Here is a 19,087-nt window from a genome sequence, read left to right as displayed (position 1 = left end):
GCTTTTTAAATCTCCACTGTTTTACCACTATACCGTCTCCACTACCTCTGAGTGGTTACTCAGCATTTCAGCCATTCTCGTGCAAGGAATGACTTCTGTTGAGAGCAACCTCAAATGCACGGGAGCACATGCTATCCAACCAGCATAAACATCAGGGTTGCCCCTGGCTCTCTGGCCCCTCTGGGCACTCTCTGTCCTCCGGGCACCCCGGCCTTCCTCTTCTACTCTCCTCCCTTTATCTTCTCTAACGTAGCCCACTAATATACTAATTGTATGAATGGACCAGTGTATAAGAATGAATAGTGTATTTCTTATCCGATTCATGCTCTCTCTTATGAAACAATGGACATCTTATAAATTTAGCCAGACCTCCACAGCTTGGTCATCAATCCATCTTACTTTTTCGGAGATAACAGAAGTTTATCTATGTTTGGCCTGGAGTTTCTAGACCTCGCAAACTTAATACGGCCTCCCCAGCCAGCCCATAAATCTAATGAAGTTCTTTGGAGGAGGAGGTGTCTCCGGCACATGAGTCAAGCTCCAGACCTCCCTACAGTGTTATCATTGTTACATCGATCTCAAGTTAAGTTAGATTCCTGTCAATGGTGCCAAGGTTCTTTACCAAAATAACATACAGGAAATATGCCTTTTGGCATCCTCTGGTCTAACACCGTTTGAGACGAGGCTCAAAAGAAAGCTGTCCCTAGTGTGGACCAATCAGTTTCAAGGACAATGCATATATTATCAGAGTATGTTTTTTGTTTGCATTCTGACCACAAGCATCATGGTTAATGCAGACATGATTCCTTGTAAAAGGTTTCAGTTTGGTGTTTTAACATCTTAACACCTGTTTTGTTGCCAGAAAAAATGGGAAAAACCTATTATCATACAGGAAATACTCAAATACCCATTAAAAAATCAATTGTGGTGCTGCTCTCCTTCCCATGTTACTCCCCAGACCGTCGCTCGAAGGGGCAGCACAAGAGGATGCTTTGTGCCACAAAACTAGAAGCTGAGCGCCAGATTGGAGAGCTTGAGATGATCCTGCTGGATCATTGTGCACAGCAGCAGGCCAAGTATCAGCGGGAGCTGCTGGAATTCCAGAACAGCACCGAGCTGAAGAACTTCATCATCCACCACCAGCAGCAGCAGCAAAAGGCAGAAGAGCAGCAGCAGGTGGAAGTCAACACTAGTAATGAGGATGTGTAGCAGACATGTCAGAATAGCAAGAAGGCTGAGAATGAGATGGAAGAGATAGAGAAAGTGGGGGATAGAAATGGTATGAAGAGAAAACGTGGGAGTAGGAAGAAACATAAGAACAAGAAGAAAGTTCTGGAGGAGACAGTGAAAGAAGAGGTGGCTGAGAGAGAGGGGAGTGAGGGAGAGCCCATGCAGGAAGTGGAGGAGGTTGGGACGATTGAGGTAGAGATGATGGAGGTAGTGGCTTTGGAGGATGTGATTAATGAGGTAGAGTTGAATAAGGAAGAGGTATTAGAAGGAGATGGCAAGCGGGAATTAGCGAATGAGGCAGAGGTAGCGGTGACTGAGGTAGAAGCAGTGGCCAAGCAGGAAGTGGTGAAAGATATAGCGGCCAATGTCATAGAGGGGATTGAGAGAGATGCAAAACAGGTATTAGCAGAAGAGGTAGAGCCAAATGAGGTCGATCGGAATGAGGGAATGGCCAAACAGGAAGTGGCGGAGAAAGTTGATAATGTTGTGGAGCTAAAGAAAGAGGGAGAGGATTGTGTTCAGAGGAAACGTAGGAATAGGAAGGTACGAAGGACTGAGATGAAAGTTCGGGAAGTAGAAGAGATGAAGGAAAACGAGATTGAGAGAGAGGGGAATGATGGAGAACCCAATAAGGAAGTGGCGAGTGAGGTAGAGGCAAATGAGGTAGAGGTAGCGGTGATTGAGATAGATGCAGTGGCCACACAGGAATTTGTGAAAAAGGTATTGGCCAATGTCATAGAAGGGATTGAGAGAGATGCCAAGGAGGATTTAGCGAAAGAGGTAGAGGCAAGTGAGGTAAATAGGAATGAGGGAATAGCCAAACAGGAAGTGGCTAAGAAAGTTGATAATGTTGTGGAGACAAAGAAAGAAGGAGAGGATGGTGTTCAGAGGAAACGTAGGAATAGGAAGCTACGAAGGACTGAGATGAAAGTTCAGGAAGTAGAAGAGATGAAGGAAAACGAGATTGAGGAAGAGGGGAATGATGGAGAGCCCAAGAAGGAAGTGGCGAGTGAGGTAGAGGTAGCAGTGATTGAGGTAGATGCAGTGGCCAAGCAGGAAGTGGTGAAAGAGTTAGTGTCCAATGTCGTAGAAGGGATTGAGAGAGATACAAAGCAGGAATTGGTGAAACAGGTCGAGGCAATTCAGGTCGACACGATCGAAGAAAAGGCCATGCAGGTCTTGATCAATGAGGTAGATACGAATGAGGTAAAGGCCAAACAGGAAATGGCAAAAAAAGTTGAGAACGTGGTGGAGGAGATAAAGCAGGAAGGGGCAAATGAGGTTGAAGCATATGAAGTAGATGCCATCCAGGAAGTGGCAAAAGAGGTAGAGGAGATTGAGGGAGAGGCCAAGCAGGAGGTGGTTATGGAGGTAGAGCCGAATGAGTTAGAGGCGAATGGCGTAGAGGTAATTGAGGTAGAAGTGGAGGTAGGGGCTATTGAGGTAGAGGAGAGTGAGGCGATTTTGGTAGAGGCGAATGATGTAGAGGCAATAGAGGTAGAGGCAAAAGAAGTAGGAGCTATTGAGTTAGAGGCAAATGAGGTAGAGCTGAAGGAGGTCGACACGATTGAAGACGATACAAAGCAGGAAGTGGTGAATGAGGAAGGAAGATGTGAGCAACCTTGGAGGTCAGAGAGTGTTCAGGAAGAAAAGAAAGAGATTAAGCACATCCCATCTTCTAAGAGAGAGAGAAAGGACAGTTTCTGGCGTTGGACTTGGAGCTCCCTGTGCTGCACACGGCAGCTGGAGAAAGATGAGGAAGAGGAGAATGAACGAGGAGGAGACAGAGGGAAGGAGCGCCAAGACCAGCAGCTGGGAAACAAAAAGAAAGAAAAGTGGTGGAGACTCTGCAGAGGGATAAACTAGCGTGTTCTCCCAGACATAGACATTGAGATGTGGTTGGATGGACATGTATATTTATATATGTATATATTTAAGTTGTAATAAAAACGTACTTATGTTTCTTGAACTCGACTTCTGGTACAAAATATGTATTACCGAAGCTATCAACAGAAGGTTTGTACAGGATTAACTGCACTTATGGCCAATGTTATGTCGGGCAAACAGGACGAATGATCAGCACGGGACTAAAATAATATCAGATAAATATTAAATACACGCGTGCCAACAAGAACACTCAATTAATTTTGATAATGTTGAAGTTCTGAGCAAAACTAGCTACGACTGGCCAATACATTGCGTAAATGCATGTCTATACAGAGTACCATACTTCAATAGGGATTACTGTTGATACGACTATTTTAATACACAATGGACAGGAAGGACAAGATCAAAGGGCTCGCAGAAGTGTGATCACCACATCTATGCCTCTATATAAGGAACGAAACACGTGGACTTCTCCACAAATCTGGCTGTCGCCTGATGAAGCTGGTTGTAATTACTGGCGAAACGTCGTACTCAGATTGTAAATCTTGTGGCTTGGCTCTCCAACACACCGGTGTGTACTAGTGACGAATTGGCATGTTCTGTTTACGTGACAACCCTTACTAGATGGCTGTGTCAAGTGGTGCCGGGTTTTAACGACATTTATATATTTACGCGATCTAACCCGATTCAGTTGCATGCAACCAAGTTACACTTATCGCGCAGGTATGGGGCCGCCTCAAGAAATGCTTGTAATCGATGGATTGATGATGATGCACCATGGTCCCCAGTCTCATACTGATCCCGAGACTCACGCAGTCTGTGCACTCCCAGCTTGTCGGTGAGCGCCGGGTACGTGGGGTCGGCGCCCACGCACACGGCCAGCAGCCGGTGCACAATCACATCCGAGTATCTGTAACGGTACAGGGAGACAACAACAACAATATTCACATTTGTTGTAGCCTCTATTTAATATGAAGATTAAATTTACAGTAGATACAGGCTGCGGTATGGCCACGAGATGCCAACGGAGCAGCGGTATTAATCCACCAAGCACTGCGATTCATTCTGGTGGATCTCAGCGGGTTTCACGATCCACCAGAAAGCTACGCAAACAATGACTCAGATGGATTTAACGCTGTGATAGAATACTGTACTCTGGACATACCACGTTCTAGCACCATCTGCTGGTGGAAATTATCTTTGTTAATGTATGAATTTAATTCTTTGTTGAGGATTTTTTATTTGTCATCAGATGTAACGCAAATTGCTGCCTGCTCATATCTGTGTTCTTATTTAAGATCCACAACAAAATCGTTAGCGATCCATGGCAGAATTGCAATTCACTTTTGGCCGCCGCTGCAACACGGCAATGGATTCTTGATTCTGCACGTGGAACACTGTCACCCTCCTTGTAGGCGTTGGTGTTCTCCGGATCCTCTAGTTTTTCTCCAACACAAGCCAAACAACCATTTAAGGAATTGGCCAAACTTCCCGTTTATAGGACCTTTTAGAAAAATAAGTCAAAATCTAAATCTTTATCCTGGAGAAATCCGATTCGCTATAAAAGCTCTTTTTGACAGATGTCCAGTAGGTAGATGATAGGAGTGCTAAGTATAGGAAAGGTAAACAAATCACTAAAAGTAAATAATAGAAAAAAGATATACAAGTTGTATGTTGAACTTTATTCGCACCGTACGTAGCCAACCGTGCTAATCGGAGGTGTGCCATAATGACAAGTTAACATTGCATAAGTACATCAATTAATGAATAAATTCCTAAACTTGGGAAAGGCAGCACAGTCCCAGACCACACCAAGACAACAACATAGTCCCCTCAATAATCGCGAAGGTCGATTTCACGCGTGTGCCTGACGCCAGAGCACGTCACCGTCGAATGGGCGACGTGAAGGGGGTGTAGACGGCGGTGGCGAGCCCGTAGTGGTGGGTGTCGGGCTCCATGCCGGAGCAGAAGTAGATGGCCTGCATCATGCAGCGCGTGGCCAGGATGCGCAGCAGAGTGTTGAGGTATGGTGGCGCTCCCGGCACCGCCGCCCGGTCCAGGGACTCGGCCAACGCCTTAGCCGAGTCCACCTGGATCTCGATGTTCTGCGCAAAAAAATCGGGCACACCGGCGTTTGTGAGGTGACTATCCCGCACGTGGCTTGTAGATCAGTGCTGGGGAAGCAGCAAGGGTTGTGGTGTATTGGAAAGAAAACGTTATTCAGCGCACTTCCTGTAGGCATTCAGGTTTCCATAACCTGGCTTGCCAGGAGAAGGCAGTACAGCAAGTGGATTAATCTACATCTGGCACAGTGCCTGGCTGCCTTCCAGCGTTGTCTGTGGTTCATCACAGCTTTTGAGTTGTTCTGCCTCTAAGGGCGAGTGGAAACTATACGGCTACATCTCAAGATGAAGGTAAAAGGTGCAGCCCTGCAACTGCTCGCTCAGGCCAATACTGACATCGTTTCAAGACACCTCTGCTTCACAGTAGGGGGTAGCACATTCCCACCCATTTTGAGCATAATGTTCATCACAATAAGTCGACCTGATATTTCAACATTTCAGTGCTGGAATTTATCTAAAATTAAATACAGTACTACATTTATCGTGATGGTTTTTTGTTGCTTATTTCTGTGGAGTAGCTGGGAAACGAGCCGAGTCCTTCAACTCCCTACACTTGATAACACAGTATGTTCAATGCGGGTGCTGGATTTAGAAGCCAGGATCCAGCTGTAATCTCTGGGTCATAGGGTGACCCAGGTGACCCTTGCAAATGAGACTATTATGGTCTCTTGAGTTCTCACCCGGTTAAACCAAAAGACCTCAAACTAAAATTTGAGCCACCCGGCGACCTCTGAATTCCTTGCGAGGAGGATGATATTGAAGGAAGGTTAACAGCAATCTAGAGACAGTAGAACCCCTCTTAAAGACGGTAATTGGTTCCACGAACACGAGCATTAAATGATTTGGTCATTAAGTGAGTATAGGAAAGACGTGTTAAAAGCTTAATTCGTTCCGATAGCATCGAAAGTTTCCCTTGTTCACCCAAAAAACGTACTTTATAATATTTAAACAATGGATATTAATACATAAAGATACTAAACATTATAAACACATCATATTAAAATAAACACTGTTAATAAATGCATTAATTCATTTTGATTTAAAGCTTTCGTGACTGCAGGGATTCATATTCTTGGTTCTTTCGGTAAATTCACGTTGAAGGGAAACAACAAAATAATAAAAATATAAAACAATAAAATTCTCACGAAGTTTCGACTGCAACACAAGCAATCATCATCAGGTGTGAAAACCACAACAAGAAAATGTGAAAAAAGTGGCGGTTATTTTAACGTTAGCACCACGGAGAGAGATTTGATAAACCATTTCGGGTCTTAATTGATTGATCACGCTTAAGGTGGCTTTCAGAACGCATCCATTATTTTTCGTCTCCCCCCTCCTCTTTTCCGAACATAGATGGACTCGTCCATCTGAACAAACTGTCAAATCTCTCTCCGTGGTGCTAACGTTAAAAATAACTGGCACTTTTTTTCAAATTTTCTTGTTGTGGTTTTCACACCTGATGATGATTGCTTGTGTTGCAGTCGAAACATTGTGAGAATTTTATTGTTTTATATTTTTATTATTTTATTGTTTCCCTTCTACGTGGCATTAATTCATATTTACTGTACCTACAACAGCCCGTCGTTAACAGGGAAATGGTCGGTTAAGCCTACACATTGGAGGCCTGTTGTTAAGCGATTAGTTAACAAGGGTGGTCGTTAAAAGGGGTTCTAACTCTACCTTTGATTTCGCCGCCTTCACCAAGATGTCGTAGTTGGAAGGCGGAGGCGCCGGGTGGCTTCGGAGCAGCGCACACTCGGGGAATTCGTCTACGATGCGCTCCGCCACGGAGATGTTGGCGAGCAACATGAACTCCTCCACCATCGAGTTGGTCTCCCTGTGTACACGCACCAGTTTCCGCCACCACAACTCATCAATCACAAGGGTCAAGAATCTTTATCTTAGATTATTTTGCTGATAATAAATTTCCCACGTGATAAGCCACTTTGTTCAGCTATCATTTGTGGTCAGGGTTTTACTTGGAAAGATAAAAATAGTTTAGTTTTATTTGTATATTTGTTTAAGTTATTTGTTTACCTTTCCAATACTTTGCAATCCTAACGTGTGCTTGTATTGTTGTTGTTGTTGTAACGTTGTGACCTGCCCCAACTGGACATGTGTGAAAAAAGAGCTTTATAGCTCATCGGATTCTTCCAGTAGAAATATATATTTTGATTCTGATAGAGAGGTCTGCACAACAGTCGGATTGCAGTCATGGGAGGTGTCTTCTTGACGAGACTCACTTGAGTTCCTTGGTCTGCAGGTCGATCGGGTCATGGGTTTCGCTGTCCACGTGGAATCGGACCTCAGGGGATGCCAGAGTCAATGCCCTACGGGTGGAGAAGGGACATGAGCGATTATCATGTCCAGCCAAAACAACACAGAATCTTAATATAAGACACTTCACAAACTCAGATATTTGAGTTGAACATGCACAGCTCGTTAAGTCAATCCACTGCTGGAAGAGGGCCGCCCCATGTCATGCGGGTCGTGGGGTGGTTTTACCGTACTTAACCGTGGTGGTCAGTACGCATTGGCAAAGGTGGGGGAGCACAGACATGGGAGCATTAAGTAGAGTAAAACAATTTATGTCACTGCATTGTCCTCTATTGCCCACAATGTAGCCCCGCAGCAGCCTGTAACACTCCAATCTAGAAGGATGTTATTAACCAGGTAAAACCTTAACTTCTTTATTGTTATTCTTAGTTTTTTCGGTAAAGTCACGTTGAAGAGAAACAACAAAATAACAAAATATATATAAAACAATAAAAAATTCTCACGACGTTTCGACCATAACTCAAACGGTCATCATCAGGTGTGTCGGTTTGCATAAATTTATTTTGAAAACGGCATATTTATTTATATATATAAAAATAACGTTTGCGTCACGCGCAACGATGGCAGTTTGCCAGGACTAGTCCATCTATTTTTTGAAAAGAGGAGGGGGGAGACGAAATTTGTTTTTATGTATGCTGTCTGAAAGGCACTGTAAGCGTGAACAATCAATCAAGAACTGAAATGATTTATCAAATCTTTCCAATGATTGCTAAGATAGAATCCATCTTCTCGGTTGAAATTGTCTCTGTGTTTGTATATGTGGATAGCCTCATGAACGAATCTCTCATGGAAGCCAGATGGCTTACAAAGAACCTCCGTCTTGGAAAAGTCAATGGCATGTGAGCCTACTGAATTAGAACAATGATCTGCTACGGCCGAGGTGTTGGTCCTACCGTGTTTAAGGTCTGCTTTATGTTCACGAATGCGGTCCGAGATATGGCGTTTGGTTTCTCCAATGTAACTACTACCACAGAGGCAACTTAGTTTGTAGACACCAGGGTATTGTATGTCCGGAATCACATCTTTTACAGACGGAACCAGATCACGGATTTTATGTAATGTGTTGAAACGGACCTGGATCTTGTGTTTATTCAAGATTTTGGAGATCTTTTTTGTGATCCCAGCAATGTAGGGTAAAGTGATGGTTTTGAAAGGCTCCTCAAGAGGGTTCTGTGATGGTTTTGAAAGGCTCCTCAAGAGGGTTCTTCTTCATGAAGAAGAACCCTCTTGAGGAGCCTTTCAAAACCATCACTTTACCCTACATTGCTGGGATCACAAAAAAGATCTCCAAAATCTTGAATAAACACAAGATCCAGGTCCGTTTCAACACATTACATAAAATCCGTGATCTGGTTCCGTCTGTAAAAGATGTGATTCCGGACATACAATACCCTGGTGTCTACAAACTAAGTTGCCTCTGTGGTAGTAGTTACATTGGAGAAACCAAACGCCATATCTCGGACCGCATTCGTGAACATAAAGCAGACCTTAAACACGGTAGGACCAACACCTCGGCCGTAGCAGATCATTGTTCTAATTCAGTAGGCTCACATGCCATTGACTTTTCCAAGACGGAGGTTCTTTGTAAGCCATCTGGCTTCCATGAGAGATTCGTTCATGAGGCTATCCACATATACAAACACAGAGACAATTTCAACCGAGAAGATGGATTCTATCTTAGCAATCATTGGAAAGATTTGATAAATCATTTCAGTTCTTGATTGATTGTTCACGCTTACAGTGCCTTTCAGACAGCATACATAAAAACAAATTTCGTCTCCCCCCTCCTCTTTTCAAAAAAAAAAATAGATGGACTAGTCCTGGCAAACTGCCATCGTTGCGCGTGACGCAAACGTTATTTTTATATATATAAATAAATATGCCGTTTTCAAAATAAATTTATGCAAACCGACACACCTGATGATGACCGTTTGAGTTATGGTCGAAACGTCGTGAGAATTTTTTATTGTTTTATATATATTTTGTTATTTTGTTGTTTCTCTTCAACGTGACTTTACCGAAAAAACTAAGAATATGAATTACTGCAGTCACGAAAGCTTTAAATCAAAATTCTTTATTGTTGCCTTCATTTCCACATCTCCAGCTTCTTCAGCCTCCCACTCCCAGCCCCGCTCACTTACCCCCCCCCCCCCCCCCGGCATTTTGCCGTGCTCGCCCCTTTAATCCCTCTAGCAGCACCCCACTTCCCCTACCCCACACCCCCCCTCTCTATCTCTCCCCCCTTGCTCCCCCCCACTCTCTTACCTATATAGCCTCTTGTTACAACAGCCCTTTTTTGCCCACTTCAGCAATTGTTTCTGGCTGTGGTTGTCCCACCTGAAGAAGGACGCTTGTGTTGCGCCCGAAACGTCGTGATTTAATTTAGTTGTTATTTTATTTTATAGTTTTACCTACGTGACTTTACTGAAAAAAAAACAAAGAGTATGAATCCTGTAACACTTGTTTGTGCATGGTATTCACCCAAGCCTCATGCATCATGGGGTCAAAAAAAGCTACAGGTGCAGCCTTGCAATTGCTTGCTCAAGCCACTGCTGGAAGAAGGGGGCTCCCATAAGAGGGGGCCCCTCTAGAGATACACCCTTTTACAGTCCCTCTCAATGTATTTTAGCCAACTCTTTCACGCTGGCCGGATGTCTTAGAAGACACGGGAGTAACCACACTTTACCGCGCCACAGGCGACCTGCCGATCGACTAAATGTGGTGCACCCATTAATACTGCTCAGCGCTCCAGAGGCGGTGGAGGGGATGAGGATCTTGACAGTGAGTTACCCGTTTTGAATGCGCCTCTGCTTGAGGATCTTGGTCAGGGAGTTGAGGCCACGCAAGCTGCTGGTGACCGGGTCCTTCCGCCCGGCGTCGTCCATCATTAGCTGAGCCTCTGCGTACGTCAGAGACGCCTGCGGGGATACGATGAACACACCACGGGTGAACCATGGGGTCCTCGCAATTACACAATGCCCACGCCTGATCCAAGCCCAAGCCAGAACTCAACAGATGTCTACGTGGCTCCCGATGACCACTGAGGGTTGTGCAGTGAGTTTAACACGTAGGCTTTCGTGACCAATATCATCCATAATACAGGTTTTTTGGGTTAGATTGTGTAAATACATGAATATGTCGTTAAACCCGCCACCACCCGACACAGCCGACAGGTAAGGGTTGTCACATAAACAGAACGTGGTCAATTCGTCACTGGTACAACACAGCGGTGTGCTGTACTCGTGACGAATTGGCATGTTCTGTTTACGTGACAACCCTTATTAGTTGGCTGTGTCGGGTGGGGGTGGGTTTAATGACACATTTACATATTTACACGATCGACCTAAAAAAAAACCTGTGTTTTGTGCAGTGATTGTTGACTGGACAGAGACCATCAACTAACTACTTTCATGTTCTACCTCGCACCTCCGATTAGCACAGTTGGCTACGTACGGTGCAAAAGAAGTTCAACATACATACTACCACTTGTGAACCCGGTTCATCTCGCTCCACTTGTGAACCCAGAGGTGCAAGCTCAACGCTCTGACCTCTCAGCCATCCGGAAACCTCAACTGCACTAACATAGCAAGGCACCGATACAATACACGTGAAAGCAAACGAGAGTTTTACAAAAACTGAACGTCTGTGGGGGAGGGGGGGGGGAAATCACCTTGGAATTGATGATGCTCTTGGTAAAACGTGTGCTCACGATCTCAGCCTTTGGAGTCATCTCCCATATGCACGAGAACGCCAGCCTGCACGCGCACAGCACATGCACCATCGCCATTCACCGTCGAGTGGCGGAGTCGTCGTCATTGGAGTGGTGCAGGGTGTTCACTCAGGAAAGCTTCGCAAAGTCTCGAGACTCTTTTTCAGGAGGGTCTTGCCAAGTTTTTGTGAGTCGAGTCATTCTTTCAGCATCGGGATATTTGGCCAAATACCGGTTTGGGTTGTTACAAATTACTCAACTGGAATATATACGTAGCAACCATTGTTCGATGAGATTCAGTGAGGCTTTTCTTGGTTAAGGATCATAGTAGTAATAACACATTTATGTTAGCGATGAGAGGAAACCTGATAACCTGGAGTCAACCCATGCTAAATAGGGGGAGAACATAGAAAATCTACATGGAAAGGCAACCAAGTCGGGCATCAATCCTAGGCCATTCTTGCTGTGAGACACGTGTTACCATTGTGCCATCCTGGTTTGGCTGCTTATGTATGTACACATGCTTGTGTGGATCTGTACCATGACATTTTAACAGTGCCACGCATCATGGGATTACATGTGCACCTGGCAACAACGCACGTTAGCTGCTGAGTATGGGTTGCAATATGCGCACTCGCGAGTTCACAGTTGTTGGTGCATCTCACCGGTCGACGTTGGATCTCAAGGAACACCGGTTTGAGCTCAATAACTCTGGCACCATATCAATCCTCTGCAGGCGCACAAACACATAAATGCAACCACTTCTGGCAAGATACCTTTTTTGGATGTCCTAATTAAAAAGAGACCTGATGGTTCAATGAGCCACTCTGTCTACAGGAAAGCTACCCATACGGATGCTTATCTGAAACCGGATTCCCACCACCATCCATCACAGAAGAATTCTCTCATCAAGACTCTGTATCATAGAGCCCAATGCATATCCGACCAGGAACACATGAGCAGTGAACTCAAGCACGTACACCAAGCTCTTAGGGCTAATGGTTACTCCGACTATACAATCCGCAAAGCTATCACTCAAACCATGAAGAAGAACCCTCTTGAGGAGCCTTTCAAAACCATCACTTTACCCTACATTGCTGGGATCACAAAAAAGATCTCCAAAATCTTGAATAAACACAAGATCCAGGTCCGTTTCAACACATTACATAAAATCCGTGATCTGGTTCCGTCTGTAAAAGATGTGATTCCGGACATACAATACCCTGGTGTCTACAAACTAAGTTGCCTCTGTGGTAGTAGTTACATTGGAGAAACCAAACGCCATGTCTCGGACCGCATTCGTGAACACAAAGCAGACCTTAAACACGGTAGGACCAACACCTCGGCCGTAGCAGATCATTGTTCTAATTCAGTAGGCTCACATGCCATTGACTTTTCCAAGACAGAGGTTCTTTGTAAGCCATCTGGCTTCCATGAGAGATTCGTTCATGAGGCTATCCACATATACAAGCACAGAGACAATTTCAACCGAGAAGATGGATTCTATCTTAGCAATCATTGGAAAGATTTGATAAACCATTTCAGTTCTTAATTGATTGTTCACGCTTACATTGGCTTTCAGACAGCATACATTATATATATATAAAAAAAAAAATTTCGTCTCCCCCCTCGTCTTTTCAAAATATAGATGGACTAGTCCTGGGTAAACTGCCAAATCGCTGCGCGTGACGCTAACGTTTTTTATAAATAAATAAATGCGCCGTTTAAAAATAAATTTATGCAAACCAACACACCTGAAGATGACCGTTTGAGTTATGGTCGAAACGTCGTGAGAATTTTTTATTGTTTTATATATATTTTATTATTTTGTTGTTTCTCTTCAACATGACTTTACCGAAAAAACTAAGAATATGAATTACTGCAGTCACGAAAGCTTTAAATCAAAATGCAACCACTTCTCTGTCAATAAACACAATCTGGCATATACATATGCACCAACTCAACGAGTGTTTTGCAAGCAAACCCACACATGATTAAGTCACCTGTAGGTAACTGTTCAGCAAGGGGATGTTTTCGTGAATGCCAGTTAAGATTGTATGGGTTTTATTTAGAGGAAATCTGATGAATCCAGAGGAAACCCATTCACTAACAGGGGGGAGAACAAACAAAACTGCAAGCGAAAAGGCACAAGAGTTGAGTAATCAAACCCAGCGTCTCCTTGCTGCAAGGCACGAGTGTTACCACTGCGCCGATAGCCTGCCGCTCATGATGTCACGGTACATCATATGATAAGAAATCCACAAAAATCACCTTGTTTAAAACATCATGAGAGATATATAGCATTGTTGTTGCACATTTTTTTATTCTAATTAATTTTAAGTTATCGTTATTCATACAGGAAGTACTGAAAAGCACGCAAAAAATGTGGTGAAAATGTCAAATACAATTACAGTTGTGGGGAAACTGGTACCGCGATGATCATTACATCGTAATATTTTACATCATGTCGTAAAGTTAAGAATGAAAGGATGAAATCGGCGGGTCATAAAACACTTGATATTGTTGCAAGAAGAAATCCACATCTCACCTTCTCACACAGGTAAACTGTGGTACCACGCAGAGATGCCTCCTCATCCAAGGCATTCCCCGGCCGGATAAAGTAGCTCACATCGGCGATGTGTACCCCAACCTAGAACACACATTAATACACCGTCACCACCCTCACATGCATGGATGTGTAATGACAGGGTGATACCTGCCGGCCTGTAAGGGTAATTAAGGTTATAGCTGCATTACATAATGCCTTATTATGAAGGGGCGTATCTGGGGTAAAGGTCAACGGCGGAGTCAGTCGAGAAGCTCCGGGAACCATCCCGAAGGGCCTAGAAGGTTCTAGAAACGGGGCGTGGCCAGAGGTGGAGCTTGGCCACTCCAGGCAGATATAAAGAGCACCGAATCAGAACTTCGGGGCTGTTAGCGTGGGGTATGGGTCCTGGTTGCGTCGCTACCGTCGTCATCTCTTTGTCTTCGACCACGTGGCTGGTTCTTCTGCAAGAGCAGCTCTGTCTCCGCCGCTACGCTCGTCAACCAGCCAGCGTAGCTACGCAGGACGGAGATGGGCTGCGTGCTTGTACAGCCTAGGTGTAGCCGCGTTACGAAGTGTATCGCCCTGTGTGCTTTTAATAAAAAAGACGCCTTCTACTAGACGTCTGTCGGAAGTCACTCACTCCACATGCATGCATAACCTCCACCATAGCCACTCCAACCAAAGCACAATAATGTGAAATGAAATGCACATCCATTACTACCTGGTGCATTCATTGTGAACCAGGCATTCGGCCAGTGACGTGGACACTTAGGCCAGTGGGGTCTTAGCCATGGCTTGGCTCAGGCTTGGCTCTCGCGCAAAATGCATTGAGATTATTTCTATTATTTTGGCTGCTATAAATGTCCAAATGATGGGCCACTTTGTTGAGCTATTCATTTGTGGCCAGGTCACTAATCAAAAATAAATCAATACCTCAGTGGGCTTTGCCTGGTAGGATGGGGATGGTTTCGTTGTATTTGTTTGTGTTTGGGTTATTTGTTTATCTTTCTTGTACTTTGCACTACTATGATGTTTTTGTACTGTTTGTTGTTGTAATGTTCTTACTCGCCTCTGCTGGACATGTGCAAAATAGCTTTATAGCTCATCGGATTCCTCCAGTATAAATATTATGATTATAATTCTCAATAATCCACATCAAAGCAAGGCTTAAAACCCGAGCTGCCTCTAAGCATGGTTCCAGCCCTGAGCCTCTGTGTCTCTTGTGCCTCCTCGTATATCTCTGCATGCTCCCAGCCACGCTCAGAATTTCTGTGAGCTGAGCCTGAGCCAAGGCACAGCTGAGCCACTCATGCTTCTTTGGAGGCAACGGAGCAGATCAAGCCAGAACCGAGCCATGTTGAAGTCAGTCCTGAGCCGAGCAGAGACCAAGAATACGGGCACTAAGGCAACAATGTTTGGAAACTTAATAACAGGAATATTGTCCACCCCTTTGTCAATCCACTGCAGGATGAGGGCTTCTCCATGCCATAATGGGTCGCGATTGTCATTTGACCTTGCTTTATTACGATGGTCAATTCAGGTGGTGAAGGGGAGAACTTGGGCAGTTTTTTTAGATATCACTCTGTACCGGTGTTAGCCATGACTGGAACTAAACCAGCTTGACAGGATGAATGTGCAGTGCACTTATCATTGTGCCACTAGACTCCCCTTGTCACCTCCGCTAGCATTGACAAAACCATGAAAGGAATAGGCACGAATTACCGCGACCGTGACCACGATTACCACCACCAAATGAATACCTCGGTGTTCCCATTGTCGAGCGGTTTGCAGTGTAGGGCATCGTCGATGTCTGTGCAGCCTGGAGGATCCACACTGCAGATGGACAACGCACGGAGGTCCTCCCTGCCAGCCTGGTACTTGTACGGGACACACACAGCACCAGGTTCAACAAAACGCTGCCTTACAACAAACAAAACACAGGGTGAGCCATACATGGGTAAACCAACTTCATTCTAATGGCGTTCTATCTTCTCAATAGGCGACTGAATATTTTGAAAGTACAGTCCGTTCTCCTATAACTCTGCGTGTTTTCATATCGTGAATTAGATATAATGCGATGAATGCATTAGGGAACACATTTTTTTCATAACATGGATGCGAATTGGATAAAAGGCGATCGAGTGAACAGAACTGCGTTGTGCGAGGCAGAATAAGCGGTTGTACGGTTGCCTCGGTGTAGCATAACACAAGGTGGGATGCTTCTGGATGCTTCTAGATGCTACTCACGTACCCGAAGTCTTTGTTAAGCCTGCGTACGCATCTCACGTGTTATCACGGACTGTGCTTTACCCTATATTATTTATTATGCGATTTTTCCACAATTCGGTGTTCTTCAGGAACGCAAGTACAGCGTTATAGGAAAAAAGTCTGTAGTCCCCTTGCTCCTTTCATTTCTGTACTGGACCATCTTCACGGCTACTGCAGAGTCCTCCACATCCTGGCTCACCACTTTGATCCGCATCTCTCGAGGCCTGCCTCTCGGGTCTCCGCCCTGGTGCTTCCATAAGTCCGTCGCCTTCCTTCCTCCGATGTGAATTTCCTCTCTTCTTACGATGATGTGTCCGAGCCATCGACTTTCTTTCAGGTCGACGGCTTTTCTATATACGGTCTGCGGTAAAGGTGTAGAGCCCCGTGGCTTCTCGTTCATGCCAGTGCAGCGGAAGGACCTCGACTGGAGGGAGAGCTCCAGAGAGGCCCTCTAGAAGGTATTCTACGCAGGCCAAACATCTTGAAACTATTGAGGTTTGACAGCACGATGATGATGATGATGCGGGGTGTTTTCGCATTTGTCTATTGTCAGGGGCCTATACGTCGGGGGCCACACCAAAGGCCACCCAGGGGCCACCAGTGGCCCGTGGGCCTTGTAATAAAGAACATTGACGTAAAGGATTCTCACATGCATGACCAAACACACCAACACACCGCAGTCGTAAGAATTGAACTCAATCGATGAATTGACATATCGTCACACGTCTCATGCGTACCTCTGCTGTGATGCTGAACGTGGGAGGGGGCAGGCATGCAAGTACGGCCTGGCTGAAGGGCTGGTGTGGCACGTCGTGCTCCAGCAGCAGCACCTCCGTCTCCGTCTCCTTATCCCCACATTCGCCCAGAGAGCGCACAAAATGGCCCTGCACAAGCACACCGACGATTAGCACGGTTGTCTACGTATGGTACGGAAGAAGTTCAACATGCATATGCACATACGTGGCCAATCGTCACCGGTATCCCTTTTCCACTGGTACATTGGAACCCAGACAGTGCAGATCTCTCGAAGTGTCTGTGGTCACCCACTGGCTTTTTGCCGTGTCGAACCAGAACCAAACCGTAGTATGCTGGCCCCACAAGGCATCCAAATATATCCGGGGGCCGAGCAGGGCCAGGGGCGGGGCTAGCGACACGTTAATTGTGTGACGGCAGTCAGTACACCGCGGGTCGTGGCACCACAGCGTCATCTGCACGTGCCTAGCCTTGTTCAAAGCACTGACCGTCCATGACATGGATCCGCTTTTGCAGTGGATAAACAACCTGCAGCCTACTAAACCGTGCCAGCCATGGTGTCGCACGGTTGTGCAGTGGCAAATAGGTATGAAAAGCACAACCACAATGCCAACCTTGTACCTAACGTACATTATGTAGAATATTAACCGACATCTATTTAAACAAAGATACAACCCAAAGAATACATCTTAACAATATATTTAACTTTTCACCAATTTTGTTTCTCATTGTGTTAATGGTATCGCACAAGACAAGCAATCTATACAAACCCTTCGTGGTCAAGGACGACCCACAGGAGCAGACATAACAGAGCTACTTCTAAGATCCATTGAAGTGAAATGCAGTCCAAATTGTAGGGGGGCAGTGCTTTTCCAACCACTCTGCCAATCATCACATGGCAGTCAAACGCAGTAGTTTTCTCAGAGATAGAAATCAAACAATCGAAGTGCACGACCAAATTTAATATCGTTTTTGGTGCAGTTATTGGTGACTGGGCTGAGACTATCAACTTACAACACCTTAATAACCTAGGTTGAATCACAGGTGAGTTTGCCATGCTTTCAAACAAAAAAATATCACAGTGGTGCCACTTCATCCACCCTGACTTCCAATTCACCGTGTCACCGTTCGTGTTTTGGGTTCGACGGCTGTATTGCATACAGAGCCGCGTGGCCGCGCGTCAAGTGACAGAAGGATGAGCCCGACGATGCCGACCACGGGACAGACGGGTGAGGTGTCACGGCGTCCGGGGCGTCACGGTGCAGTCGTACGTTCGGGTAGCGGGAGTGTCGCAGCCAGCCACCGATGGCCACCACGATGCGGTGGGCCTGCAGGGACGCTGCTTGTCTTGTCTCCACCCGCACTCGTGGCATGCGGCGGTCCGCGGGCGTGAACAGGTGGCGGGTGGCCTGCAACACGCCCAAAGAGCCCCCAGTAAGGCATTCAACAAACTGTTTGGGCAAGTGCCGTCAGCACACACCTATTCAAGCTGGTACGGCAAACGACGGGGTGGGTACGGCCAGCACCATGCCCGACCGCCTTTGTCTCCACAGCGCTGATGTTTACATGCCACATCAGAGACTCATTTATGGACGAGTCGACCTAGGGAAGGGCCCAAGACAGGTTCAGACATTTGGCGCTGTTTATTGGTTATGAGCGATAAATATAATCCAACTCGGGTCCCAGGATTCGTAGCGCAGCGCGCTAACCGCTACATTACCGCTCCCCACACGTACACACACACATGCAGATCAGCCCACCTCCTTGATTGGGCTGGGCATGAGCATGCCGCACAGCGGCCTCGAGTTCCGCTTGATGATGCCGACCACTTTGCCAGTGGGCCGACGCATCTTCCCACTTTCGGCTTTCAGCTGGAGACCAAAACAAAGGACAAACATCGTGTTGCGTAATCTAAGCAAGAACGACGACAGCAGCAGCAGCTGGGATAGCACCGGGAGATGACAACGCAAACTCAAATGAGCACTCACCACAGTAGCGTCTCTCTCACACACTGAAATAATGAAATAACTATTTTTTTAACCAACTCACTGCGTAACACAATACAATTTGGCTTGAAGGGGAAGGAGCAATCCAAAACAATAGCGCTTAACCTGCGGATGTGGTTTCATGCTGCTCATCAATGTCAATAATGAGACTGACGCTTTGTTAAAATGACAAAAGATCACAGTGAGGAGTCCTCCGTAAATATTTATAAGTTAAAACAGTTCTGGC

General features: G+C 45.6%; 2 protein-coding genes and 1 long non-coding RNA gene across 3 annotated transcripts; all 3 read right to left on the bottom strand.

Annotated features, from left to right (window-relative positions):
* Nucleotides 1-395: 395 nt before the first annotated feature.
* LOC142923078 (exosome complex exonuclease RRP44-like) lies at nucleotides 396-7,077 on the bottom strand. The gene is made up of 3 exons (XM_076064011.1): nucleotides 6,921-7,077; nucleotides 5,005-5,222; nucleotides 396-4,027 (listed from the first exon to the last, which is right to left on the bottom strand). The coding sequence occupies exons 1-3, from the start codon at nucleotides 7,062-7,064 to the stop codon at nucleotides 3,805-3,807; spliced, it is 585 nt and encodes a 194-aa protein (XP_075920126.1). The 5' UTR covers nucleotides 7,065-7,077; the 3' UTR covers nucleotides 396-3,804.
* A 4,175-nt stretch (nucleotides 7,078-11,252) lies between these two features.
* LOC142923080 (uncharacterized) lies at nucleotides 11,253-14,312 on the bottom strand. The gene is made up of 3 exons (XR_012940503.1): nucleotides 13,835-14,312; nucleotides 11,952-12,016; nucleotides 11,253-11,332 (listed from the first exon to the last, which is right to left on the bottom strand). It is a non-coding gene; the product is annotated as an uncharacterized LOC142923080 (long non-coding RNA).
* Nucleotides 14,313-17,320: 3,008 nt separating this feature from the next.
* On the bottom strand, nucleotides 17,321-18,721 carry LOC142923069 (exosome complex exonuclease RRP44-like). Its single transcript, XM_076064006.1, has 3 exons — nucleotides 18,616-18,721; nucleotides 18,097-18,264; nucleotides 17,321-17,338 (listed from the first exon to the last, which is right to left on the bottom strand). Exons 1-3 carry the CDS (start codon nucleotides 18,703-18,705, stop codon nucleotides 17,321-17,323), a joined length of 276 nt encoding a protein of 91 aa, XP_075920121.1. The 5' UTR covers nucleotides 18,706-18,721.
* Nucleotides 18,722-19,087: the final 366 nt, after the last annotated feature.

Source organism: Petromyzon marinus, unplaced genomic scaffold (assembly GCF_048934315.1).
Source record: "Petromyzon marinus isolate PM22_M1 ecotype Great Lakes invasive population unplaced genomic scaffold, UKy_Petmar_22M1.pri1.0 PM_Scaffold_26, whole genome shotgun sequence".
Classification (NCBI taxonomy): Eukaryota; Metazoa; Chordata; class Hyperoartia; order Petromyzontiformes; family Petromyzontidae; genus Petromyzon; species Petromyzon marinus.
Note: the sequence above shows the minus strand (reverse complement) of the source record. Positions and strands in the feature narration are given on the sequence as shown.

What these genes read in the sequence shown, in the direction of transcription:
- LOC142923069 (XM_076064006.1), bottom strand. Translation starts at nt 18,705, where the DNA reads ATGCGTCGGCCCACTGGCAAAGTGGTCGGCATCATCAAGCGGAACTCG. An exon ending in TGCCCAGCCCAATCAAGGAG is followed by an intron (nt 18,265 to 18,615) that starts GTGGGCTGATCT and finishes GGCGTGTTGCAG; the next exon opens with GCCACCCGCCACCTGTTCAC.
- LOC142923078 (XM_076064011.1), bottom strand. Translation starts at nt 7,064, where the DNA reads ATGGTGGAGGAGTTCATGTTGCTCGCCAACATCTCCGTGGCGGAGCGC. An exon ending in TGAAGGCGGCGAAATCAAAG is followed by an intron (nt 5,223 to 6,920) that starts GTAGAGTTAGAA and finishes TTTTTTGCGCAG; the next exon opens with AACATCGAGATCCAGGTGGA. An exon ending in TTCACGTCGCCCATTCGACG is followed by an intron (nt 4,028 to 5,004) that starts GTGACGTGCTCT and finishes GTACCGTTACAG; the next exon opens with ATACTCGGATGTGATTGTGC.